General features: G+C 46.2%; 10 protein-coding genes across 10 annotated transcripts; 7 read left to right on the top strand and 3 right to left on the bottom strand.

The window, feature by feature from the left end:
* The first annotated feature begins 207 nt into the window (after nt 1–207).
* F4813DRAFT_377905 (glycosyltransferase family 31 protein) lies at nt 208–2,689 on the top strand. The gene is made up of 2 exons (XM_049245293.1): nt 208–2,575; nt 2,642–2,689. The coding sequence occupies exon 1, from the start codon at nt 711–713 to the stop codon at nt 2,406–2,408; it is 1,698 nt and encodes a 565-aa protein (XP_049094427.1). The 5' UTR covers nt 208–710; the 3' UTR covers nt 2,409–2,575; nt 2,642–2,689.
* Nucleotides 2,690–4,111: 1,422 nt separating this feature from the next.
* On the bottom strand, nt 4,112–6,529 carry F4813DRAFT_309211 (putative MFS transporter). The gene is made up of 10 exons (XM_049240855.1): nt 6,290–6,529; nt 6,043–6,239; nt 5,752–5,973; nt 5,682–5,694; nt 5,579–5,618; nt 5,471–5,496; nt 4,942–5,415; nt 4,860–4,870; nt 4,590–4,809; nt 4,112–4,518 (listed from the first exon to the last, which is right to left on the bottom strand). Exons 1-10 carry the CDS (start codon nt 6,377–6,379, stop codon nt 4,261–4,263), a joined length of 1,551 nt encoding a protein of 516 aa, XP_049094426.1. The 5' UTR covers nt 6,380–6,529; the 3' UTR covers nt 4,112–4,260.
* Nucleotides 6,530–7,377: 848 nt separating this feature from the next.
* Nucleotides 7,378–10,038, top strand: F4813DRAFT_394671 (fungal-specific transcription factor domain-containing protein; the record flags this gene model as incomplete). Its single annotated transcript, XM_049247594.1, has 5 exons — nt 7,378–7,475; nt 7,544–7,607; nt 7,684–7,756; nt 7,845–9,012; nt 9,075–10,038. 5 exons carry the CDS (start codon nt 7,378–7,380, stop codon nt 10,036–10,038), a joined length of 2,367 nt encoding a protein of 788 aa, XP_049094425.1.
* Nucleotides 10,039–10,146: 108 nt separating this feature from the next.
* Nucleotides 10,147–11,895, bottom strand: F4813DRAFT_384007 (glycoside hydrolase family 88 protein; the record flags this gene model as incomplete). Its single annotated transcript, XM_049246015.1, has 4 exons — nt 10,147–10,983; nt 11,054–11,318; nt 11,369–11,568; nt 11,851–11,895. 4 exons carry the CDS (start codon nt 11,893–11,895, stop codon nt 10,147–10,149), a joined length of 1,347 nt encoding a protein of 448 aa, XP_049094424.1.
* Nucleotides 11,896–12,059: 164 nt separating this feature from the next.
* F4813DRAFT_309201 (chondroitin AC/alginate lyase) lies at nt 12,060–14,281 on the top strand. The gene is made up of 6 exons (XM_049240854.1): nt 12,060–12,770; nt 12,828–13,256; nt 13,317–13,670; nt 13,724–13,820; nt 13,873–13,919; nt 14,027–14,281. Exons 1-6 carry the CDS (start codon nt 12,498–12,500, stop codon nt 14,078–14,080), a joined length of 1,254 nt encoding a protein of 417 aa, XP_049094423.1. The 5' UTR covers nt 12,060–12,497; the 3' UTR covers nt 14,081–14,281.
* Nucleotides 14,282–14,372: 91 nt separating this feature from the next.
* F4813DRAFT_377890 (glycoside hydrolase family 27 protein) lies at nt 14,373–16,169 on the bottom strand. The gene is made up of 5 exons (XM_049245292.1): nt 15,773–16,169; nt 15,468–15,714; nt 14,967–15,388; nt 14,554–14,899; nt 14,373–14,490 (listed from the first exon to the last, which is right to left on the bottom strand). The coding sequence occupies exons 1-5, from the start codon at nt 15,837–15,839 to the stop codon at nt 14,427–14,429; spliced, it is 1,146 nt and encodes a 381-aa protein (XP_049094422.1). The 5' UTR covers nt 15,840–16,169; the 3' UTR covers nt 14,373–14,426.
* Nucleotides 16,170–16,227: 58 nt separating this feature from the next.
* On the top strand, nt 16,228–17,281 carry F4813DRAFT_377889 (FAS1 domain-containing protein). The gene is made up of 3 exons (XM_049245291.1): nt 16,228–16,525; nt 16,589–16,899; nt 16,972–17,281. Exons 1-3 carry the CDS (start codon nt 16,321–16,323, stop codon nt 17,095–17,097), a joined length of 642 nt encoding a protein of 213 aa, XP_049094421.1. The 5' UTR covers nt 16,228–16,320; the 3' UTR covers nt 17,098–17,281.
* Nucleotides 17,282–17,862: 581 nt separating this feature from the next.
* On the top strand, nt 17,863–19,131 carry F4813DRAFT_400995 (glycoside hydrolase family 10 protein; the record flags this gene model as incomplete). Its single annotated transcript, XM_049248344.1, has 4 exons — nt 17,863–18,174; nt 18,245–18,439; nt 18,476–18,880; nt 18,940–19,131. The coding sequence occupies exons 1-4, from the start codon at nt 17,947–17,949 to the stop codon at nt 19,129–19,131; spliced, it is 1,020 nt and encodes a 339-aa protein (XP_049094420.1). The 5' UTR covers nt 17,863–17,946.
* Nucleotides 19,132–20,182: 1,051 nt separating this feature from the next.
* F4813DRAFT_400991 (uncharacterized protein) lies at nt 20,183–20,926 on the top strand (the record flags this gene model as incomplete). Its single annotated transcript, XM_049248343.1, has 2 exons — nt 20,183–20,236; nt 20,317–20,926. The coding sequence occupies 2 exons, from the start codon at nt 20,183–20,185 to the stop codon at nt 20,773–20,775; spliced, it is 513 nt and encodes a 170-aa protein (XP_049094419.1). The 3' UTR covers nt 20,776–20,926.
* An 84-nt stretch (nt 20,927–21,010) lies between these two features.
* On the top strand, nt 21,011–25,006 carry F4813DRAFT_377883 (glycosyltransferase family 90 protein). Its single transcript, XM_049245290.1, has 4 exons — nt 21,011–21,677; nt 21,760–21,818; nt 21,923–22,194; nt 22,258–25,006. Exons 1-4 carry the CDS (start codon nt 21,637–21,639, stop codon nt 24,772–24,774), a joined length of 2,889 nt encoding a protein of 962 aa, XP_049094418.1. The 5' UTR covers nt 21,011–21,636; the 3' UTR covers nt 24,775–25,006.
* Nucleotides 25,007–25,164: the final 158 nt, after the last annotated feature.

The raw sequence follows: 25,164 nt of genomic DNA, 5'->3' as shown, positions 1-25,164 counted from the left end.
ACTGATTGTTTTCAAGTTGATTTCACTGCACAACTGCGTCATCTTCTTTTTCTTTTTTCAGCCGTTGAAGATACACTGACAACTACCTAATGTAGAAAGAAATTGAAGGGAACTACCGTAGGTACATACATTAGGTACTTATAGGTACTTACACATGTATCTGTATATATGAGCTGAGATGCTAAGTCAGGTTGATGCACCTCGGTATAAACGTTAGATACTTCTTTCAATTTGAATGCTTCAGCTACTGTCATATGTACCTTATTAGTGTAGGCATGTAAGAAGAAAGAACCGTACGGCTAGAGGAAGGAATGCATTCGTCCAAGATCGTCGTCGTACTATGTAGTTTTTGGCGTACTTCATCTCCCCGACTCACATTTCTCCATCCCTCAAAGATTCCACAATTCCTATCTACCTAAAAGTAGATTCTTGCCTCTTTGGATTCGTACCACACATACGTATTTGTATTCCCCTCTTACCTTATGTATGTATTCGTCTTCCTTTGGCTTATCTCGTTGTACGGTATCCCGCCCTAGGCTTCGGTTCTTTACATGCAATCTTTCCCGTCCCCAGTAGAATATTCCACTAGGTATCCTTTCTATTGCCTTTTTCTCATTGGAATCCAGAAGAACCCCTAGTTCTCTTCCTATTCTTCCTACTTTTCTCAGCTATGCTGTCCTTACGGTGATAAAGAGAAAAAGGGCTCTCCCATGTTTCCATCCAAGGTCCCCCGCGTTTTTGTCCTCGCCAGCGCCGTGCTTTTGTTCCTCGTCACCTATACGACCCTCCATCTGTATCATCGTGTCCCGCCCTCATATCCAGCGGCGGATCCTCAAATTCTTCCGATCAAAGATGCAATAACCCCAGAGGGGCAGTCAGATGCCAACCATGTCGTAGCAGCAGATATTACTGCTGGCACCTTAACCCCGGCTATCATTACTCCTACGCCGAGTCCTACTAGTAAAGACGAAGAGCCAGCCTGGAAGCTAAAAAATGGCAATGCACTCTCTCAACCGCCAGCTCAGCCCACTATCCTCAGTGATGATACTGCCGCAGGGGACAGATCTGGAGAAGAGGAGCATCAACAACCGCTTCCTGATCCCAAGCTCTGTTCTGAAGAGTTAGAGTTTCTGGTGCGCTCTAGCATCGATCTGGAATTAACCGAGCGCGTGCACTACGTCCGCCGCTACATCAAGCCCATATTTTCCGATACCGTCAACAGAGACGATGTCGTCAACATCACAGAGCCTCTTGTTAAAGGCGAGATAGAAGTCGATCTATATCAATGCGGAAATGTCATAATTCCTCAGTTTGAGCCAATCAAATTAGTTGTCCCGAAGCCTCATCCGAAGACCACGTTTGCTCACCTTATGTTCGGTGTGGCGACAGATTACAAACGTCTCAATGACTCGATCGTCCCTTTCACTCATTGGATTTCTGGTACTGGCGCTAAGCTCGTCGCCGTCGTCACAGATGCTAAAGAGAAATCGCCTGAAGATATAAAGCGACTACAGCGCAGTTTTGAGATAGCTGATGTCGATGTGACTTTGGTGAGGCCTATTAGTGGGGACTTCTCGACATCGCAGAATCATTTTGCTGTCCTAATAAATATGCTCCAACAAGATAGTCCCGATACCCAGTGGTATGGTCTCATAGACGACGATACTTTCTTCCCGAATTTGAAACCTCTCTCGGACAGTCTCGCCACTTTGGATCACAAGACCGATGCTTACGTCGGCGCTCTCTCAGAAGACTTCCAGTCTGTCCGGAGCTTTGGTTTCATGGCGTTCGGCGGCGCTGGTGCGTTCCTATCGGCTCCGCTCGCCAAAAAGCTTAGTGACCAAGCTCTCCGGTGTATCCACGACGCAACTACCAAAGAGGGAGATACTATCCTTCGGGACTGTGTATACTCTAACTCCAAAGCCAAGCTCACTATTCTACCAGGTCTATACCAGCAGGATTTAAGGGACGATGCTAGCGGGTTTTTCGAAGCTGGATTAAAGCCTTTAAATCTTCATCATTGGAAAAGTTGGTATAAGGCACCTGTCGAGAAGATGGCAAAATCTGCCAAGCTTTGTGGAGATTGTTTCTTGCAGCGCTGGCGGTTCGGTAATGATACGGTGTTCTCAAATGGATTTTCTATTGTGAAATACCCAGACGGTGTGGAGTCGGTCAACCTACAATTGATGGAGGGCACGTGGGGTAAAGCTGACAGCAAAGACTTCGACTTTAGCCTTGGTCCGCTCAGGCAACCCTACCCCGCGGATCAGAAGAAGAGCTATAAGCTGAGAGGAGCCGAGTTTACGGAGAGTGGGGATCTAAGGCAGTTGTATGTGCGTGTTGCGGATACTTCTAAGGATGGAGATGACCTCGATCAGGTGATCGAACTGATATGGCAAAGGCTTTAAATAGCAGGCGTTAAGGGAGGCGGCGCATACATGGTATCGGATTAGACGGTTTGCTTTGGCGTACATCTTTGGTCTATATAAGTCTTCAAGTCGGGATGGCGGCATTGCATATATACTTGTATTTGAGTATTATTACCCAATGAGCTCCGCGAGAAATTCAATATTATCTAGTGTTAAAATTAGCACGTATTGAGCTATATATATTTTACTTATGCTGGGAAGAGAAGCCATACGATTCACTAGTGGCTAACTCTTAAGATATCCAACGTATAGAACGCGATTCTTGAGAATCTACCTCGTATTTATATGTGACATGATTAATATTTGCTTTTATTCAGCTTGTTCACGTGGAGCTATATTAGTATGTGCAAATGTGTCAGGGGATAAGTGAGACTAGTATGAATTAGGCATAGATCTACATAGAGCACATATTATATAAGGGGGCGCGAAGCGCCCTCGAAAGAGGATAGAAGGTTAAGCGTTAATAGATTCATACTACTATACGGCTACTATATAGCAGCTTCGCTGCTGCTTCTAACATTCACTCTACGTATGACATCCATCAAGGGGTATCTCTGACAAAATGACATGAATGTTGTAAAGCTAGACAAGTGAATTATTTATATAAAAGTATAAGGTAATTTCATTGTTGCGTAAATGTTGAAAGAGCTTGGGTGAATGGTGTAACACAACGAACAAATTTCTGTTGCTATTCTCGAAGCAAGTTGCAGAAAAATACGTTTGTTGGACTATAGATGTCTTGTTCGCGATGTCTCCAAATCTTTTAATAAACACAGCTGGTTACCTACCTAAATACATAATGTATTAGAATCTTCTTGCACGATCTTCACTACCCAATCGTAAATTTCCAGAGTCTCCCAGACAGTTTATTTTTTAAAGTGCTTAAGCCAAACGAACCCTGGCAAATTCTACTTAACTCGTAAGTACAACATATCCTAAGGATAATCAAGTACTCCCGATGGCTTTCCCATTGGCCAGCCAATATCAACAGCAACCGTGCTGTGCGGCTTCTTGCTCCCATGTAGAGGAGCAAGTGGACCCGTCGTTTCAGCTCCTCATGATCAGTCAATGGTCAAATGATCTAGCAGCACGTCTCCAAGAACTGCAAGGACAGCTTGCTTTCACAACCTCTTCCGTAGATCCACGGTCCCCTCAGTGGCTAGAGTTTCATACCTATCTAGCGCAGCAGTTCGAGCTCATATCTGCAGGTCTTGTAACTCACCACTCATGGTTGGATCATCTTCAGCGAATGCAATGCCAGCAAGCACAACAAGTACAACAAGATCATCAGGATCGGCAGCAACAGGATCGGCAGCAGCAAGATCGTGCAGAGCAAGCGGTAACACTCATTTTCGACCTTCCCCAAACCCAATCTATGTCCAAAGAACAACTGAAAGCGCTAAACGAGAGGCTTGAAATAGCACACGAGAAAAGCAAAAACGAGAGTCGACGTAGAGCTGAATGATTCTATTATGGGTGCCTTATTGGAATAATCTAAATGTCATTTGGCTGGTGAATACTTGGATACTTGTTGGTTAAGAATAAGACAGATGACTCAACATTGCCATATGAATGCATAATAGTAATAACAAGAGCCTTTGGCAGGAGAGTATGCAGCAGAGAACTATATTGTATGCTAGTCAAGCATTAAAACAATAACCGTAACTTAGTAAAGATATTGATTAACAAACTGGCCCTAATAAGCTATGCTTCTGACTTAAACCAGAGTAAACTAGGTTAGACATTACATTTAGAATATATAGAGATAAATGATGATAACTACGTCCCTTATCATTATAGCGGCATCCCACCAATCTAAAACATATGTCACCTATAATTCGTATCTAAAATCGGGATTTTCTTTATCCGTCAAATCGTCGAACGCGTGGGTGTGCTCGATCTTTTCGTCATTGCTCGAGCTGGCTTCCCATTCCCCAGTGACTATCGTAGAAGCACCATGTCGCTTAACTATGTTCCTCCGGACAAGCAACACTCGGAGGAGAATTAAAAACAGGTTAAATAACACATACAGGCAAAAGTGGGCAGTGAATCCTTTCTGGTATCGAGGCGCGTCTGTTTCTTGGAAAATCTACGTGATAATTGTTAGGCACATGTATGCCCGCTCATGCTCAATGAGTTGGGCATTTAGACAATACTAACCTGGGGAGCTGCCATGTTACCGGCGGCCCAACCGATGAAGGTCATGGCTAGAGTCGTGGACTTTTTCGTCTGCCCGGCTACGTTCCGAGAGATCAAGGAAAAGATCATATTACCCTCGGCAAGGTAGAACTGCGTGCAGTAAAAAGCGATCAAGAGCCCAACTTTATTTGTAGGGCTAGGAGGGATCGAATATATGATAGCAGTGCCGATGATAGCCGGACTGTAGAGTTAGTAGCGAGTCTTCAAAGTTCCATACAGATCTTGACTTACAGGGTCCAAAGCTGAGCAGGTTAGCTCGAGGATCTTCCGATTAGGTTAAAGTAAATAGAGAAAAGGGGGTATATGTACTGACATGCATGATGATAGCCGTCTGGTTCGTCCAAGTCGCCAGCCAAGCCCCTCCCACCATGATTACGATGGTTACAGCCCCTTGAGCAATATTGAGAAGTTGCGTTTGAAGATACGAGAATCCAAACGCTGAGATTATTAGGTTGCTAAACACCCCTAGGCCGCCGATAACGAGGGTAGAAGTGACCTGGAGCATAACATAGCACCATATCACCGGATCTTTTATCGTCTCGAGCATCTGGTATCGCTTATACGTTTTGTTTTGGATACCCGTTTCGTTGGCACGTACGCGCTCGATCATCAACCGCTTCTGGTCTTCGTCGAAGCACTTAGCCTTCATGGGACTGTCCGGTAACCACCAGCCGATGAAGACAGCCCAGACACAAGTAGCACATCCAAGTACGAGGAAGAGCAGCTGCCAAGACTTAAGTGAATGACCTTGGAAGTGACTTGCGCCATAGGCAATTAAACCCCCGACCTATTCTCAGTTAGAATCAAGAGCCCGGCTTCAACTAGAATTTGAATGGCGTTACCATAAGTTGGACCCCGGTCATACAGTCTATAGAGAAAATTAGTAAATTCTCATTAAAATAAGTGTCCTAAGGATTGAAATGGAGAAGAGAAGTTTCAGTATTACATACACCAGAGTGAGGTTAATATGGATTGTTCACGTTTAGTATACTGCAAATCGCCCCTTAGCTAAGAGCAACATATCATTGATTGATACGGTTAGTTATATCTTACCCACATAGAAGTCCTATCATACGGTTAACCCTAATCTCACATTGTATCCTGGTCATACTTCCTGACTTACATGATGATGAATGCTGGCTGTACGCATGACTCGAAGATGCCAAGAAGGAAGCGGACGGCCATTAGAGACCCGAAGTTATGCGTCGCAGCTGAGCAAGCAATAACAATACCCCAACAAAATACGTTGGCAGAGAGATATTTTGAGACGGGAAGTCTTTGAAGAAGCAGGTTCGTAGGGTACTCGCCAACGAGAACACCCATATACAAAATTGTTCCTAGCCAACTGAAGAGGAGATGATACTGTAAGTGCATCAACACGACCAGGGTTATATATAGGTAGGTTAGTTCTTACCTATAGTCTTGGCCTTGAAGATTAGCATCTACCTTGATGTTCATAACAGACGCAAAGCCTAGGGTTCCTTTATCCAAAGATTGGCAAAAGTACGTTCCTAGCATGCAAGCTAAGATTCGCTTATTGACCGTCCAAAACAGCTTCTTGTTGGTTTCATCGTCAATATGTGTTCCAGCTGTGCCGGCATATGCCTCAATCTTTTGACTGTAAGCTTTAGTAACCTGCGGATCTAAGGGGAAATTCTGACCTCGCTGTCTCTATCTACATGACTTAGTATGCGGTCATCTTCCGCGGAAGTGATGGCGCTCATGTCGCCCTGCGTTTCAGGTTTGGTCATTTCGTCTCAATGGTGGTAAAGAGCCGCCAGTGTATTACATTGAATGGAGACTGCGCTGAGGAATATCCAGAGACAAGGAGCGATCAAGCAGTGGGCAATTATGTACCCCTTGACCCAGAGCAGAGATTCAGAATCCAGGGTAGGCTAACGCGGAGAATGGGCTGACAAGACCGGGGAATCATGGGAGATCTATTCGTCGTGTTGGTAGGCAATGCCTGGGTAGGTGGCGGGCAGAAGCCCGGGACATAGCCCGGCCTCCGCGTACCACGACAGTGCAAGCATATGCCCCAACGGTTTGGACCTAGATAATAATACTGAGCCAACCAAAATTTCTATTACAGCATGCTAAGTGCCTTGGCGACTCGATTTGCGATTTCAAGTCTCGATTGATTAAGGTTCGGGTATCCCGAATATAGATTTCTCCACGATCAACCCCGTGGGGATACATAAGATGAAGATGAAACTGGCTAGTATATATTATCGGTACGTGTAAGGGAAGGCGAATACTATTAATAAGTGGAAATCGAAGTATCCAACAAGGGTATATAAAATAAAAAAACATGAAAGCCACTCGATATGTTCGCGAAGTGCTATTTGCGAGTCATGTGGACATTTGCTATAGACTATATAAACCCGTCAACCTCCTTGTTGATAATAGAAAACGCGCCATACAAACAAAACGACTTTAAAAGGGTTATGTATGCAAGTAGGATAAATAATAACCCCTTTTAAAGCTTAATATGGCAGTATGGGTTTATAATAAAAACATATATTCACCTATTAGTATATTAGTAACCCTTTAAACAGCAATGTAAATTAAAGGGAATGGTTCCACTAATCCTTGACCTCTCATCTTACCTCTGGTCAATTCAATTTTCTCGTCGTGTTTGATATGCCGAGTACACTACGTATATCTAGTAAAATGATGAGCATACCTTGAATATAATTTGGTACTTTTTCGAGTGTACGAGTAATTCCCCGAAAAAAAAATAGTCAACATGGACGATGACGACGCGAGTCTTTCCGCGGATGGTGAGACACAGCAACGTTCCAAGAGGAGACGCATCTCACGCGACGACGATGTTGAGGGTCCGGCGTAAGCATTACATTGCTAACTGGTAACTATTCGTCTGAATATGGTCTAATGAATCATGAAGCTGCCAGTCCTGCCGGAAAAAGAAAGCAAAATGCTCCCGACAACAACCGTGTTCTGTTTGTGTCAAATATCGTAGGGCTACCCGCGTGCACGGTTTCAAGCGCGTCATCTCGCCTATCTAAATATTAACGCGAACATAGGAACCCAGTGTGTCTACGACGATACACGCTCTAAACCTGGAATGAGAACCGGTGCCATAGAGAATCTAAGCCAGAGAGTTGGTGTGTTACTCGCCCGTCACTCTTTTTTCTGAATCCCTTGTCATCTTATTTCATACAAGCAACGCCCTTCCGGGCTAATTCTTAATAGCGAGTCTCGAGCAGATGTTTCTTGGACAGAGTATGTTATGGCAGCAACTATGGAGTGGCCTAGAAAATAAAGCTAGTGGGCATATCGATTCCCCTTCGAATAGCCTTCGCGATCCTGCTTCTTCATTGAAAGATCACATCGCGCAAGTGAAGTCGAATTTAACGCATATAGCATCTACCGATTCTTTGCAACACAAACCCATATCAAAGGCCTCTAACCAATGGGGAAACCGGTTAACCCGGAGAAGTATAGCAGGCCATGATAGGGCCAAACCCACCGAGTATGATGAGATAGATTTACCTCCGAAGGACTTAGTTGATGCATTAGTTGAAATATACTTCGCGAAGATTCATCCATGGATCCCTATGCTTCATGTCCGGCTGTTCCGCCAGCGTATGGCTGAAGATCAAAAACGATCATGTTTAACGACTATATTCCATGCTATCGTCTCGCTATGCTCCAGATTCTCAGATGATGCCCGCCTTGGAAACGTCGAGGAGAAACTGCGAAATGCTAAGAGAAGTAGACAGACTGTTCTGCTTCGAAGCATGGAGTCTTTCTCGGTGGAGAATTTGCAAGCTCTAATCATATGTGCATTCGATACTCTTGGGAGTGGTCGCGGACCTTCGGCTTGGTCTATAGTCGGCTCTATGACCCGGACTGTCGAACAATTACAACTTAGTGTCGAGGAAGATGATCAGCCTATCGCTACTTCTGCTAAAGCTATGATTAAGAGGATGGCTTTTCTTCCGCCGGCGCGTAATTGGAGCGAGAGAGAAGAGAGGCGTCGAGTCTTTTGGAATATCTTTCAATTGGATCGTTTTTGCAGTATTGCGACTGGTTGGAACTTATCATTAACAAGCGCGGATGTGAAAATGCGTTTACCTTGCGAAGGGGCTCTGTGGGAAGCAGGGGAGCCTCTGGAGACTCCTACACCCTACTTCGGCGTTGCTGATCAGGCTGGTTCTGTTAACGGTATGCTCCCATCGGCAAGAGTAGACGAAGAATCCCAAGAGTCTCTCGGCGGATTTGCTTACTGCATCGAAGCGACGGAAAGCCTTAACCTTGTGACATCGTTCTTCCTACAACAGGTTATCGACATCTCTATGATGCACGAGGTGCAGGTATGGCTGATGAAATTCAAACAGTTAGATCTACGTTTGATCCAGTATGTTTTGCGGCCCTTACGGGTGTTGATCTTTTACCGTGTCAACTAATACCATCTAACAGGTGGAAGCTATACCTGCCTGAGCAGTGGCGGGAAGCCTGCGTTCTAAACCAGGACGGGATCATGGACCCAAATTTGACCCTGGCCCACGTTACGCACAACACCGCAGTAGTCTTGCTTCATCAAAGCATCGCGTACCCTTTACCCGATTGGCAAAATAGCCGTATACGGCTACCCAGTGCTTCAAGTTCCGAAACCTGCTTAGCCGCAGCTACAGAAGTTGCTATTATAACGGAGAAGTTTTTACAAGGTTCTACATCACCAACAAACCCGCAATTTGCCTTTTGTCTATTTATCTGCGGTCGTATGCTTTTAGCCCATGCGTCCTATTACCAAGTACCGTTGCTAAAGGAGTTCGAGTCTCTTGTCGAGAGCCTCTTAAAAATGTCTAATCGTTGGAATCCATGGCGCCCCCAAGAAGGTCCGCGTTTCGTAGAGAATCTGGCGTCCAAATTTGCAATGCGTCTCAGACACGCCCAACGGCAGGGTCCCGGCGCAATCGATATCAGGCAGCCCGCGTACTCAGAGGATGTCAGTCTTCAACAAGAACAAGACGCGCCGGTACCAGTGTCGATTCATACCGACCAACTACTAAACTATCACGCCGATCTTCACAATATACATAGTCCCATGGCTATCCGAAACACTCAGGCAAACACCGTCGGATCCAATAACGATGCTTCCCCTGACAGCATTACATTAGCCTTCCCCCCTCTACCGCTTGCGTTCCAGCCAGACCACCCGAGCAGGGTCCATGCAGAGGTACATTCACCAGCGCTAGCCTCACTACAGACGCATGGTCCTCTCTTACAAGTCGACAATCCTGAAAGTTCTGGAAGAATGCCTTTCGGAAGCTCAGACATGCTTGACTTCGACGATCTAAATGCATATTTACAGCATCCCTTCCTACCTACACAGAGGATAAGCATGTTTTCAGAGCCTATGAATAATGGCGAGCCACCTTAAGGTGTAAACTATAGAAGCGATCCACTAGAATGCTGGGGTAAACCTATCTAAATTTAATCGTGGTAGACTACAAAAAACATGGTATGAAGGGATGACTCCAGCCTACCTTCAGTTCCTCCATACATCACCGACGGGGGAATATCTTCTTCCCTGCGTGACTCCGAACCCTTTAGCTAAAACGAGCTTCTCCCCAAGGCCCATCTCAAGTAGTTTATTTCCCACAAGCAGAAAAAAGTAATCCGCATATACCAAACCGTGGTTCACCCATATGCGCGGAGCAAATTCGTAGTTGTTGATTGTGGCACCGTTCAATATCGTTTCGGCGCCCTTTCCCATGTCAACCGCCATCGTTTTCTGGTCGCCTAAACTTCCTAGCTCAGGTGTCTCGACAAACTCCTCTTGCACAACAAATTTAGCCGGATGGTTAATATGAGAAGCACAAACGGCCTCTATGATTCTCAGCGCGTGCTGGAGATATGCACTCGACCTTCCAGCAGCTGTTTCTATTTCGTGAATCAGCAGCATTCCATAGCTAGCTATCATAGCTGCGCTAGTGTCCGTAGGTTGCGGCTTGTCCCTAGGCGCTTGGAAGTCCCATGGTGGAATAGCAGTTTCAGGTAGGTGCTCTACGAAGTAATCTGCGCAAGCCTTGGATGTTTCGAGAAACGCGCAGTCTTTAGTCCAATGGTATGTCTGCGAAAATCCGACGATTGCCCAAGCCTGGCCGCGAGACCAACAGGAGTCATCGGCGTACCCTTGATTTGTCAATACTGATTTGATAGCACCATTTCCAGGATCGAAGACGACTACGTGCGCAGTTGAATAATCGGCTCGAACATGACAATGCTGGCTTATTTTGGCATGGCTGAGCGCCGCGGCGTACATGGAATTATCCCGCAACTTTGCGGCAGCCCAAAATAGCATATCAAGATTCATCAAGTTATCCTACAGTGAAGTTCCAATGAGCCACGATTCCAGTCTCCATTTCCAAGGTTAGGGAGATTCTATCACTTACTACTATAACCAAGAAATCTTTATCCGGATCCTGAAACGAATATCTCCTGGTGATACACGTATCCCACGATCGAATACATCCTACTACTGGACTGTAACGAGTCATCAAACTTTCTGCCGCTGTAATCACAGTATCGAAACCCTTCACGTCATTCTCGAGCTCCCAAGCCGCCCGGGCCCATGGCACAATCATGAATCCAAGATCGTGTGTGGTCTTCAATTTCGCGTTTTGGTAGAGGCTAGCTGTCCACCATTTGCATGCGAACCTGCTTCGATCAATATTTCATCCACTTCAAAGCGTCTAATCGATACTTACTGCAGCTGGAGTTCATGCAACTCATATTCTGTAGATGATTGGCCTATACGGCGGACCTCGTGTGCATATTTCCGCTGCCGCTCAAGAAGGAGATACAAACACCCAGGGAAGAATCCAGAGGTCCAGAACTCTAGCTCGCGGTAAACATACCCTACGCTTCCGGGTTTGGTATATTCGGGGAACAGGGTTGGTGGTGTTGACTGTGTTAGGTGTCAGCAGTTGGGTCGAAGTCGTTATACTTACTTACCTTTGAAAATGCTCTTTGGGCCACCCCCCAAACCTTTGCGGTCACATTTTCAGAGTATAAATTCTCGAAATGTCGCCCCGCCGAGTTGGTTGGCCTGAGGACGCCCCCGGGGCTCGAAGCTGTTGCACTATGATAGCTCAGAGCTTGCTCATGGCCGTCACAGGCGCTTCGGCTACGTTTCTATGATACAAGACATTAGAAGCGATTACATCTAGAGAGATGTTAGAGAGCTAACTAGTGGTCTACCACCATGGGCAGAGCCGACCCCGTCTTGGTCCATCTCAACGATTGGAACCTCCGATGTGGCTATATCCTCTTCCAAAATTAAACACCGGTCTTTCTTAGTTTAGGCAAAAGATGCAATGAATTGTTGGCGTACCACAATAGTCTCAACCGTCGATAACGGCACACTTCAAGTTAATTGTTAGATTCTACCGCCCAATGAGACCACTAGTCAGTTGCTAGCAATAAATCCCAGCGTGTCCTAATACGTGCGATGAGTATCACATGTCAAAGGGTCTGGGCCGACAAACCGCGCAAGTTTGCGAACTCGCAGTCTTATGATAATCCGAATCCAATCGAGATTTTGGATTATTGCCGGCGCACAGTCCGGTACATAGCCCGAATCTCCAGGTCGGGAGTTAACCCCTTTTTTAATATTGTGGGCCCGGGGAAACATGCGGAGAACCCCATAGGGTTCGTTGCTCATGGAAAAGGGGAATGGGATTACCCCTTAGTATGGAATATGCTACCAGCAAGGCCTCATCTTAGTTTTGACGAGACGAATAATCGACGATTCGCGATACGGCATACTCGCGTCTCGATTATACTAGTAGATGAGATGCGACCTCGCGTGCTCAGGTATTAATTAAATCAGAAACTATGGCTGACCTCATTGCTACTATCTTCATCATTCTATTCTTCCAAAATGTGATGGCCACGGGAGGGTTGAACGGTTTGCCCATTCTGAATGGGATTATTCCGACAGTTCCCGCGTTTCCAGGAATGAAAACTCGAATCGGCCAATTCGTCCACCCTGGCATATGGCATACGCACGATGACTTAGAACGTATGCGGATCGGAGTTGAAGAGGATAAAGAACCCTACGCGTCAGCCTTTATAAAATTTAGTGCAGATATATACTCGGCTTCTAAAGTAAGAATTTCAGCTAAGCCCTCACAACTTCATTCTTCCATCTGATAAGGTATCAAGTATAGTATGCAAGGACCCAAACAAGTCATTTGTCGAGGATCATGCAGCAATTATACAATATTCTCGAACGATGCCCGAGCAGCATGGCAGAATTCTATCATGTGGTACATCACCAGAGATCAGCTCCATTGGGATACAGCTACCGCGATCTTAAACGCTTGGGGGTCAAATCTAACAGACGTGATCGGCACTGATACGTCCCTCCTTGTAGCCTTAGACGGTGATCTATTCGTTAACGCCGCAGAGATTATGAGATGGGAAGGTGGATGGGTTGAAGAGGGTTCCAAGCCTTCGGGGACGTCGGGATTCTCTAATCAGCTCTACTGGTTGTTTGCAAGACAGTCTGTCATAATCGGCCAGGCTAACTATGGGCTAGCTAGCATTAAGGCTCTCTTGTCGTTTGCGGTATACCTTGACGATGTCTCAATGGTGAGTAAAACATGGCACCTCCTTTATTCATTGCGATTAACGTTCGCTTTTGTTTCCCAGTATAACTATGCACTTAATGCATATCAGAATGATTTATGCGCCGGCGTTCTCGGAAATTGGCACACAGAGACTGGACAGGGCGCCGAAACTGGCAGGGATCAAGGTCATGCCATGACAGCGCTCGGTTGGGCTGCCGAAGCCTCTCGAGTGGTTCAGTCCCAGGGATATGATATCTACTCGCTTCATGATAACTTAATCCTCAAGGGGGCGGAATATACTGCCAAATACAACCTATTTTATGAGGTGCCATATGACCCAAAGTTTTACCGGTGCGAAGCAATTCTAGTCAGCGGCCCTTGGAGTATGCCTTCAAATATTAGTCGTGGCGCTGCTAGCGGACCACATGTCTGGGATGTAAGGTTTCTCACATTCCTAGTTCTCTAGTATTTCAAATGCTGACGATATAGATATTCTATTATCAATATGTCATCAAGAGAGGCCTCGACGCGCCATACGTATCAGAAGCCAAGTCATCTCACGATGCAGCTGGTGGTGAACAGGCCGGTTAGTACCAAAACCTCAATAAGCTCGATTCATGCTAACAGTACCTCTGTAGGCAATGGGAAGCTCTCGACTGACCATCCAATGTGGGGTGATCTTATAGTAAGTGGCACAACGATCCCTTTCATTATTTATCTCGCTATTATCAGTTGAAATTCCACGTTTCGTTCATATTATTACAGAAAATAATAATTATTGACTTCACATAGTGGTCATATCCAAGCCGTAAGGATATCTTAAATGATGGCGATCATACTATCTAAGGAGGCAGCAGATGGTAATCACATGAGAAGCGGCTATGTTCCTCGGACAGTGCGATTCGATTGGGGTAACAGGGAGGATTGATATTTTCCAGATTCATATTGAGTCCAATGACCGTTGTTGAATTTATGGTTGTCCCGTGCCCGGCCTGTTCACCAAGGCATTGAGCCGTTATTCCGTAGAAATAAGACGATAAGCTAGGTTCTTATAAAGCGCGTTTATATACTATTTCAACATATTGCCTAGGTATGCATTGACGTTGGTTTCCTAGCAACTTTTACTAATACTGCTTTCAGATGTGTCCCAAACCAGGGGCACCGGCTCTTTTTATACTCATACCCCTATCTCTTAACAAGATATGAGTAAGACCTTCGTCTGATGTACGGCTACATCCTCCAGACGGACATCTTCCGTAAATTTTCCCAAATCCTTTCCGCCCCATACATCTCTGACTTTGACCTCGGTATTATTACAGAATTGATCCAGCCCCGGTAGGTTTTGCAATTTCAAGTCGACGTTTGCCGTCTCCTTACCATAATTGAGAGCGAGCACAACGTATTGATGGCTCAGTGGACCTCCCCAAACCTGTATTGATCCCTCAGTGGATAGATCAGGGATGTAAGTGGCGGCGACACCCAATTCATCTTGGGATATAGCGATGACTTCCTTGTTCAACAAGATCACAAGCGATGATTCTGATATGTTGGTAATATCCGCACCGATAATCAATGGTGATTTAAGAGCAGCCCAAAATGAAAAGTGAGTTTGCTCTTCAAATTCGGTCATGGTGTTCGTGCCAATTTCCAGCATGTCCATATCGGCTATAAACATGCGTTAGCTATGTAGCTTTTCCCAAAGGCTATGCGATCTCTATTATTTCTAGCTTACCCCACGATCCAAGTTTCTGGAAAGGAGAGATCTCTCTCATCTTACGAATCATTGTTAGGACGCTTACGCCTGCATAACCTGTGTTCAGGCAATATGCCGTCTGGCATACACCAGACTTGTCGGATGCAAAGGATGCGTAGATATCTCCTGACATTCGATATGAATCGGCAATCTGGTCGGCCCAGTACCAAGGGAATTGATGGCCCCATTGGCACAGAGCATAGAAGATGTTCCTCCCGGATGTTTTTAACGCCTGGCCCATTTTCTGGAACCTCTCTTGACTGGAGATGGTACCAGCTTGAAAGCCACCGCAATTATCGTATTTCAGATAATCAACCCCCCAAGACGCATAGGTGTACGCGTCGAGCTCCTCATAGCCCCAACTACCCGGGTGAAAGTCGCAATCGTATATGCCGGAATCACTAAAGCCGAAAAGCGATTCGTTAGTTGCGTGGGTGAGTGCTTATGGATGGAAACAGATCTTCGTTAAAACGAACCTACCTATATATACCAAGTTTCAACCCAAGATCATGGACATAATCAGCTACACTTTTGATTCCAGAAGGAAATGTTGACGCATTAGCCTGCTGTTGCCCGTTCTCTGCCCTTGTGTCGGCTTGCCAGCCGGCATCTATCATTACATATTCATAACCGGCCTCCGCCAGACCTAGTTTAACCAGAGCAGCTGCGGTATCCTGAATTAGGCTTTCGTTTATGTTGGCCTTGAATGTATTCCAAGAATTCCATCCTGCTTTCAATGTTAGGACGGCCGGTCAGAAAGTATCAATTAACGGCAATCTGCCTACCCATCTGTGGCTTCGACGCAGCCTCTGCGCCAGCAATAATTAGGGCCTGGAAAAGTAAAGGGATCATGTTAATTACGTCTCGGCGTGATGAGAAGTTGGACGTTATTAGTTCAAGTCAATTAACCTAATACATGGGTCGGGATAGCTGTGATAGATAGGCAATTTACACTTAGCCCATACAGCCACAATATTACCAAAGAACTAGACTCTTCTTCTTCGTTACGTTATAATCTTATGAGTTATTTCTTATAATAAGTTATTGTGTCTGTGTGTCTAGGTTAATGCCAGCGATTCTTGGGATGCATACATACCCCCCGCTCCGGGAACTTACTACCCACCCGGTTCTCGGACAAAACGCCGGAAGTTACCCCGATACAACTCCGTCAGTTATCTTGGCGTATAGGCGCGCTTGAATTGTACGCGCACCAGAAGAGAAAAGCTTCAATTTGCATATCTTTGTGGACTGCTTTTTAGGTAATTTATTCTCCTCGCAGCGCCCAATAATTATTAGTTCTAGATACACAGTTAACTTCAGTCGCGAAAAAGCAATGTACAGTCTTAATATCTTTGTATATTTATTGTTTAACTGTCTAGTGCTCGCTAAAAGCAATGACAGACTTCCCCTATCTTATAGAGCTGCACCTGGAAACTTATATGAGCCACCAAGGCCAGTGGGCTCTATTTCCTTGCTTGAGTATGTGAATTCGAGGAGCGATCTCAATTCCCTTGCACGAATTCTTTCGCAAAGTGCAGGTAAGTCTACCATTTCTTAAGGTTCCAATGCAAGAAGGCCATATCGTTCTAACCTAATAGCAGGCTTCACGCAAGCTTTCAACACTATACCTACATGGAACTTTACATTCTTCGCCCCTTCAGATGCTGCATTCGACCACACCGGAGAATATTTCAATACGTTCGCGGGAACGCCGAAGGGGAAATGGTGGCTCGGGAATCTAGTACAGCATCACTATATCCCAAATTCAAAACTCAAAGTCTCTTCATTTTCCACGAATTACACTCGAGTACAGACAGGAACGTTTCTCTATGTCGGAGCGCAGGTCGTCGACAACAAGCTCGTGCTCAATCGAGCAGCTACTGTGACTGAAGCAGATATCCTCGTGACAAATGTAAGTACCTACCTTATAAGGTGGATTACGACGTGACTAGAGATGCAAAGCAAGACTGATCATGTAAACCAGGGCTTGGTACATATAATCGATCGTATCGTTGACCCTTCAGCCATGATATTTGAAGCGGATATCGAGAAGACGAAGCAGAGCTTTATTGCTGGGAGCTGCTCAAATCCCGATCTGCCGTATTGCTAGGGGGACTTACATCCTTCACTTAGGGGATAAAGTTACTGAGATGTAGGACAAAGATTGATAAAGGTTCTCACGAATGTTGACACAGATAATTTGAGCGGTCTTACCTAAGTCGTCCCATTTGAACTATTAAAATGAAGATACCTAACCAACATATAAGTCGGTAGTTGATGTCTCACGATATATGATGCGGCATGATAGTAGAGTGAGATTAACCTCGTAAGTATAGTCGAAACTGTTAAACACCCAATTTTAGGTAAGTTAACATAGTTATACTACTATTGTGATATGTTAGGGGATGAGTGATGCTTTCGTAAGTAAGCCTTTGAAGATGGGTAGCCAAGGCGTGCTAACTCAGGCCAACATAAACACCAACCGGTTAAATTGGGGTTATTCGGGGAGAACCAAATCTTCTCCGCAATGAGGACGACGCTATACGCTACCGGAGATCTATGAATTTAACCGCGTCGTCAACTAGATTCTAATAATAACGTCTTCACCATGCAGAGGATGCCTAGATACCAGGACCGTGGGTCAATGCTAGATTATCGCAGTCTTAGCCCTAGGGCGCATGTGCAAGAGATTGGTAGAAGGTTTCAATGTCTTCTCTATCTAGGTTCTTGGGCCGGGGATATCTCCACCATGGGATGCTTGGCCGTCTGGCCAATAGCTTTCTATAACAGGGTAAAAAGTATTACGAATTTCCGATTACAGTGCATCTTAGGTAGTATATAATAACGCGAGTTGGCCCTTATGGACGAGTTTCTGTAGTTTATTACGAATTCGGCCTCCTTGTTGCTTCATCGAGTGGGTTCTGATACGATCTGGGTCTCGCTTAGTGCCCAGTTCAAGATGTGGTTCTCTATTACGATATCTTTCCTGGCGGCGACCTCGGTACCCATCGTTGCGGCACAGCTAGATTTATATGCGAAGAAAGCCGGTCTGAAGTACTTCGGTGCAGCGACTGATTCTCCCGGCCAGAGAGAGCGCGCTGGCCTAGAGGCAGCATACCCGCAGTATGATGCAATCATAAGAGACACGAAAGAGTTCGGTCAAACTACGCCGACAAACGGCCAGAAGGTGTGTTATGCCACAAAACAGCTACCATCCATAAGGCACTCGTGCCTATTTCGCTACTGACACATTCTAGTGGCTCTTCACGGAACCAGAGCGAGGCGTATTCAATCTTACGGAGGGTGATATTGTAGCCTCGATCGCTGCGGAAAACGGCCAGTTGTTACGATGCCACACTTTAGTCTGGCATAGCCAGCTCGCGCCGTGGGTTGGAGAGGGAGAATGGACCCCTGAGGAACTACGTTCGATAATTATCAAGCATATCACGCAGGTCATGGGTCGCTACAAAGGCCAGTGCTATGCGTAGGATATGGTCAATAAAGCACTCAACGAGGACAAAACGTATCGCAAATCAGTATTCTACAACGTCCTCGGCGAAGAATTTATCAAGTTAGCGTTCAGCACAGCGGCGGAGATTGATCCTGACGCGAAACTGTATTATAACGATTACAACATGGAGTCACCGGGAGCTAAGAGCGAGGGAGCTACCAGAATTGTCAAGTTGCTACAAGAGGCGGGGATTAGGATCGACGGGGTCGGGATGCAGGCCCATCTTGTGGCGAGTAAGGCACCGACTCTTGCCCAGCAGATTGCCGACATGCAATCGTACGGCGCACTCGGCGTGGAGGTGGCTATAACAGAACTGGATGTTAGAGTCGAGAAACCGGCAAACGAGACCAGCATGGGGTGGCAGGCTGAGGTTTACAAGAATGTACGCGTCTTATTTTTCCTTCTATATGCTTTGCTTCTGCTAACTGTGTTACTTGCTAGTCTGTTGGTGCGTGCGTGCAAGTTAAGTCATGCGTAGGCGTAACGATCTGGGACTTCTACGACCCTTTCAGTTGGGTTCCGGCTATGTTTCCGGGCGAAGGAGCGGCGCTACTTTGGTTTGACGACTTCACGAAGCATCCGGCCTATTATGCGGCTATCGAGGGGATGAACAAGACTGGGAATTATACGTAAGACAAGAAGGCGTGCGATAGAGAGCGAGATGAGTCGCCAACTGTATTAGGATATTCATCCAGCAACTGTGATAGTATTTATGTAATGTGTTGTTATGTGATAATGATCTGCTCTAAGAGTCCTTTGTAGTCGTGATTTTAGCTCTTAATGACGATCATCAATTACCTTTTGTATACGGGGGCATAGAAGATGACTGCATACCTAAATATATAGACCTCTTCGAGTTCTCAAGAACATATAACTGGTGCTATATTTAACTGACTATCGTAAAAATAATACTCGATCTAGGTACCTATAGACTCGTCGTGTCGAATCCCAATATGGATAGATGTTCTAGCACCGGGGGAGTTGGACGTCCGGCGCATATGTTAGGAAGGACATGATGTATACAAATAACTACCTAACCTACTAAATTTCTAACGATGATGTGCTTCTTAGAGAAGCTACAACTCCTCTTAAAGGAAGCGACGCATGTAAAATCACATATATCTTCGTTAGTTGATATAGATCTCCTAATCAAAGTTGTGTTGGTTCAGCTATCGTCCGATCTTGTCTCCTGCGGCTTCTTCTTCCTTTCACCGTATCAACGTCGGTTTTCCACCTAAGATACAATACTCACCACCTACCTCATACCTACATCATAGCTGAAGCAAAAATGCGTCTTCTGAATACGGCAATCTTCTTCCCCACACTAACCACCATGATCATTCCTTTATCCCATACGTTTCCGGTTGGCGTCTTGGTCCGCGAAGCCTTCAGCGCGAGACATCATCGTGTCCCCTTTCGAAATCTCACTCGCCACGGTTGGTATAATATCAGCAGAGAGATTAACGATCCTCAGATATTCTGTCATGCCGAATCCCAGACGCCTATTTATACCAGTAAGTATGCCGCCGTTTGAAATCGAGCCACTGTAGTTTCGGTTTTCCTCCATCTTCGAATTGAACTTACAATGCCCGTTACGTATTTAGCGGGCGATAAAGACTTCGGTGGTCCCGGCGTGCTTATATGGAACCATGATCCGAAAAGTCACGGCGCTGCTAACGGGACCATGTTCTTCTTGTACGAGAGCAATCACGACTTCGTTCCTTACAAGTACACGGTCGTAAGCTCCTTTGAGACAGTCATACCTTTGAATATCCTAAGGAGGGCGGGCACTAATAAGGATCGTGTACTTTCTTCTAGATCCCACCTTGGTCGTCTGTATTCGTTGCTGTATGTCCAAATTTCCGCGGGCGTATTGTGCGGGGAAACATGATGAATTTCGACAGGAAAAAACATCTATTAGGGACATGGGCCGAGATCAACTGGCACGCCAACGGATCTGGGACGGCATGGGGAGACATATCACTGCTTCAGGGCAATAATGGGGCCGCGGTGATCCAGTCTCTCGGCGGGCTTAGCAGGGCGAAAGGGTTCACGACGGACCTCCTATCCGATGCACCAACCAACGTGTTAGCGCAGAAGGCGACGGGTTCGTGGTGTCTCGACAAGATCATAGGGCAGGACGCGAACAACGCGACGAGGGAATGGGAGATGCAGTTTCTAGATCCGTGGAACGTGTATTTGGAGGACGACATCGACCCCGTAATCAATTCGGACAACGGGAGGTTCCAGGTCACATTCTACGAGGGCATCATCTAGACAAGGTGGTTCTTGGCTCTCTTCCATTTCGCCTTCTGTGGTTCGAGGGAATTGCGTATTTCAGGAGGCGCATCGAAAGAGAAAAGGGGAAAAAGATAAGTACCTAGGTAGTTACCTATGTAAGTTAGGTAGGTACCTAGGTACATAACATAGGTATATATGGCCATGTCAGCTGGCATCAGCCGTCCAACTGGTCTGGAAGTTGCAAAGGTAATACGCGGGAAGGAATATGGAACTAGAGTATTACAAAGCTCCCAACTTCTAATAATACCTACCTATGTAACGACTTATTAATTATGATCTCGATACTTTTTTTTTCTGCATGGGTTGCGCTGAGCCAAGAATCTTGGAAGAGCACAGCTCAGAGTCGCATCCCACAACAATCCTGACCCGCCCCCATAAATCCAATTACTTGGGATTTCCCAGCCTTACGTTTAATGCGGTTTGTGCATCGACTTAAGAAAAGTTGTTTGTGCCGAATTTCCGTTTTTTCAATGAGAAGTTCTCACGATCCATCTTGCCAAGACGCTTGAGCCTGAATCACTGAACCATACAGTAGCATTACTACTGTTTTCGTACATATAGCCATACAGCCAAATAGCCCTCGTCCTCGTTTCTTGGTCACCTCGTCATCCGTTCTTATCACCTCTTCGGCGATATCAGAAGACCAGAAACGGAATGGGCCTCTTTTGCTCGTAGTGCCAATATACTTGGCATCGATTACCTCGTCGTCTCATCTTATAGCTATAACTCGTCACCATGAATTAAAGTCGTGTGCCTTTTCTTCGACAAGTAGAGTGAGAGCGCATACATACCTAGACGAACCACCCACTTGGGCTATTCGTGGTGGTCTTGTTCAAGATGGCGTCGCCATCTCGGAAAGTCGTTGTCTTCGCTATCTGGTACGTGCGGTGTTATGTTTCTCGTCCCATCTCTATTGTATAATTATGATTCATCCAAATCCAAATAATTGACGCCCGATAGTATTCTCAGCTCAAGTACCATCTTCGTCTGGTCCCGATATTATAAAAGCGCAGCCTTCGGTACGGCCCGCCGCTCTTCTTGTCTTCTTGTCTTGGCTTGAGGACACCACCTCAAGCTTGCACCTTGTATAAACGCGCATGATGTTAACTTCTATGCGAATTAGAACGACCTTTCCACTTTTCCATCTTGACCTTCATGTTCTCTGGCCTCGCCCTCTCCGCCTATGCTAGATATGCATTGCGCTTCGAGTCGAGTTACGCGCCGCTGACTGACGGAAATGCCTTATCTAAAAGCTTCGCTGGGATACTGAAGTCTTCACTTCGGTTTCGCTTCCTCTCGACATCTTCCGCGCTATTGCTATTCTGCCTCGTTGCCCGCACTATCTTGTATTGGCGGACTATTCGTACTATCCACTGTTCGTGGGACGGACTTCAGGTTTGCGCCTAATCCTACCCCGCAATAAGACATCTAGAATTAATCACTAATCCCTATTGTCAGTCGTTTCTCCCCTTTATCCTCATAATATACGACGTCCTCGAGCTGCGACCTCTATATCTACCGAGATATGGATATGATACGCAGGCGGGAGATTCAGGCGCTTCAGCCTTCGTAAAATATGGCCTGGTTGCGCTGTTCTGGGGCTTGGCTGCTACTGATACCCTCCTCCTTTCTGAGCGCACAACTGGCGCAATATGTCCTGGCGGAACGCACATTGAGCGTTTCATACCTCTTGCTCAGCTAGTCACGCTAGCCTTGGATGCTGTCTTCATATCTCAGGTCGGGAAACTCCGGCAAAGCAACGAGGCACAACTAAAGACGTGGCATTTTCTAGGTACTTTGTTTCTAAGTTCGGCTGCCGTATTGACATTCTTGGCCGTTTGGTCATCAATTGACCGAGCCAATTTTCAATGGAATGTATTTCTCACTTGGCTCGCTGTTGGTGACCTGATTATTGATAGTATAGCTGTGACAATAGCTATAATCTCAGCCGTCTACCTCCTTGGTTACTTTCATACCACACTCGTGAGCCTACTGCTCACAACCACAGGTATCTTCGTGTACATACAATGGAGGATCATGGACGGGACCATGATCAAGGTCTGGTCCAATTGGTGGGGTCTTGTAACGGGCGTTTGGCTGTTTCTCGGGGCCGGTATTTTGTTTCGGTTTAATAAAGCCGTCAATTTTCAGCTACAGTCAACCGGCGAGGGTGTTATCTCTAGGAATCGATATGGCCTTTACGCCCTCTTAGCCTTTTCTCTTGTCTTCTGTCAGACAGTTTTCATGAGCCCCGGTGGGTTCCGACCTACCCCCGGCCCTATCATTGCCAATGCCAGAAGCGAGTCGGATGTTTGGATAGCTGGGGCTAGGAAGAGCAAGTCGCTAAAAGAGGCCGTCTCAGAGTATAGAGAGCGCTATGGTATGCCGCCTCCCCCCGGCTTCGACAAATGGTACATATTTGCAACTTCAGTCAAATCTCCAGTAATCGATACCTTTGACCAGATTCACACTGACCTCCTCCCCTTCTGGGGCACTATACCGTCTATCATTCGTCAGAGGACGACCCACCTACTCGAGCACCCGTCACTCTCTATGGGAGGCATTATCATTGAGGACGGAAAAATTGAAATATCGCCGCATATCCGCGGTACCCATCGGTGGATGATGGATGTTACTAAGGACATGCTCGAACCCTTTGCACAATGGCTCCCAAATATGCAGCTTGCCTTCAATCTCGATGACGAGTGCCGCATATCCGTCCCTCTCGACCGTATGAATGCATATATAGAAGAAGGAGTTAAGGCCAGGGCGAGGCTAAGCGCAAAACAGAAGTTATTGACATTCAGCAAGGACCAGGAACCGCCCTGGTCGAAAGATTACTTACAGGCAGACGAGAATATTTGGGAGGAAAAATCGCCATGGTTCTTGGACAGATCCAAACGACAGATCTTTTACGAATGGATTTCACCAACATGTCCTGCAGACTCTCCGGTGAATAAGTATCGTTGGTGGAATAGAAAAGCAGAATGTCTTAGCTGCTCCGCTCCGCACATGAAGCATGGCTTCGTATCCAATTGGACGTTATCTGGTGACTTGTGCCATCAGCCCGACCTTGCGTATCTGCATGGCATCTTGCTATCGCCATCTGCTATGGCACCTTCGCATACGCTATTCCCCGTCTTCAGCCAGAGCCGGTTGTATAACTTTGCCGATATACTATACCCAAGCCCGTGGAACTTCGGCGAGAAGGTCGAGATCGAGAACAATAAAAGCATACCCTGGAACCAGAAGCTGAACAGCGTATATTGGCGTGGCGCCTCATCTGATGGCTTTGCCATGCATGGTGCCTGGCAAACGTTTTTGCGGGCCAGATTCGTCCAGATGGCCACCAAAGCAAAAATGTCCATCCGGGAGAAGTCTCTCTTCAACCTAATTCACGCCCCAAGACATATTATTTCCGCTCTACGCTCTACCACCTCGTCATCCCCCCCTTCCTTTCAAAACGCACCCGCCGCAGATAATCACCTTATTGCCAATGTCTCATTCGTTGGCGACTTTAATCGCTGCGACGAGCGCGACTGTAATGCCGAGCATATTACCTTCTACGGCTCATCAACGGCTGAGCCACCACCCTCTCTCGACTTCCAGGAGCACTGGCGTCACCGCCATCTCATCGACCTCGACGGTGCTGCCTTCAGTGGCCGCTTCCTACCGTTCCTCAAATCTGCTTCTCTTCCGTATCGTGCAGCCCTCTTCCGCACTTGGTGGGAGGAACGTGTCCATGCTTGGAGACACTTCGTACCATTAGACGTGCGACTTGGCGATCTCTGGGGCGCCGTAAGATACTTGGGCGGACCTGGTCTAGCTGACGCCGACGAAATCGCACAGGCAGGGCGGGACTGGGCGCTCCAGTCCCTTCGGAAGGAAGACATGCAGGTTTACATGTTTCGATTACTACTCGAGTGGGGACGCCTGGTAGATGATCGCAGGGAGGATCTTGGTTTTACTCTCTGAACGAATAGGGAAAGTGATAGGAAAAGAGAAGTTGGCTATGCATAATAATACGGAGATTGTACACATAAACGGATGGATTGGGTCGCTGGTGTTTACTGCTTGCTACTTTTTGGATGTATGATTTTACGCTTGATACCACCACAAGGACGGATGGCTAGAGGAATGTATACGTACCTAATAAATGACATTATATGATTAATAGCCAGGATTATTTCCAGTTCCATACGTCGCAATTTTCACAGAATTGTCGAATTAGTACCTGTTAATCAAGACGGAAAATATCTTGCATAAAGAATTTAAATAAAAAATACCCTAAGCTAGAAAGCCCCGCAGAAAGATCGACAAATAAATTGTTCATCAAATTAATTAGGGTAGCTCCCGTCTCTGGGC

The sequence above is a fragment of the Daldinia decipiens genome (genome assembly GCF_022478715.1).
Source record: "Daldinia decipiens strain CBS 113046 unplaced genomic scaffold F4813scaffold_69, whole genome shotgun sequence".
NCBI classification, from domain to species: Eukaryota; Fungi; Ascomycota; class Sordariomycetes; order Xylariales; family Hypoxylaceae; genus Daldinia; species Daldinia decipiens.
Note: the sequence above shows the minus strand (reverse complement) of the source record. Positions and strands in the feature narration are given on the sequence as shown.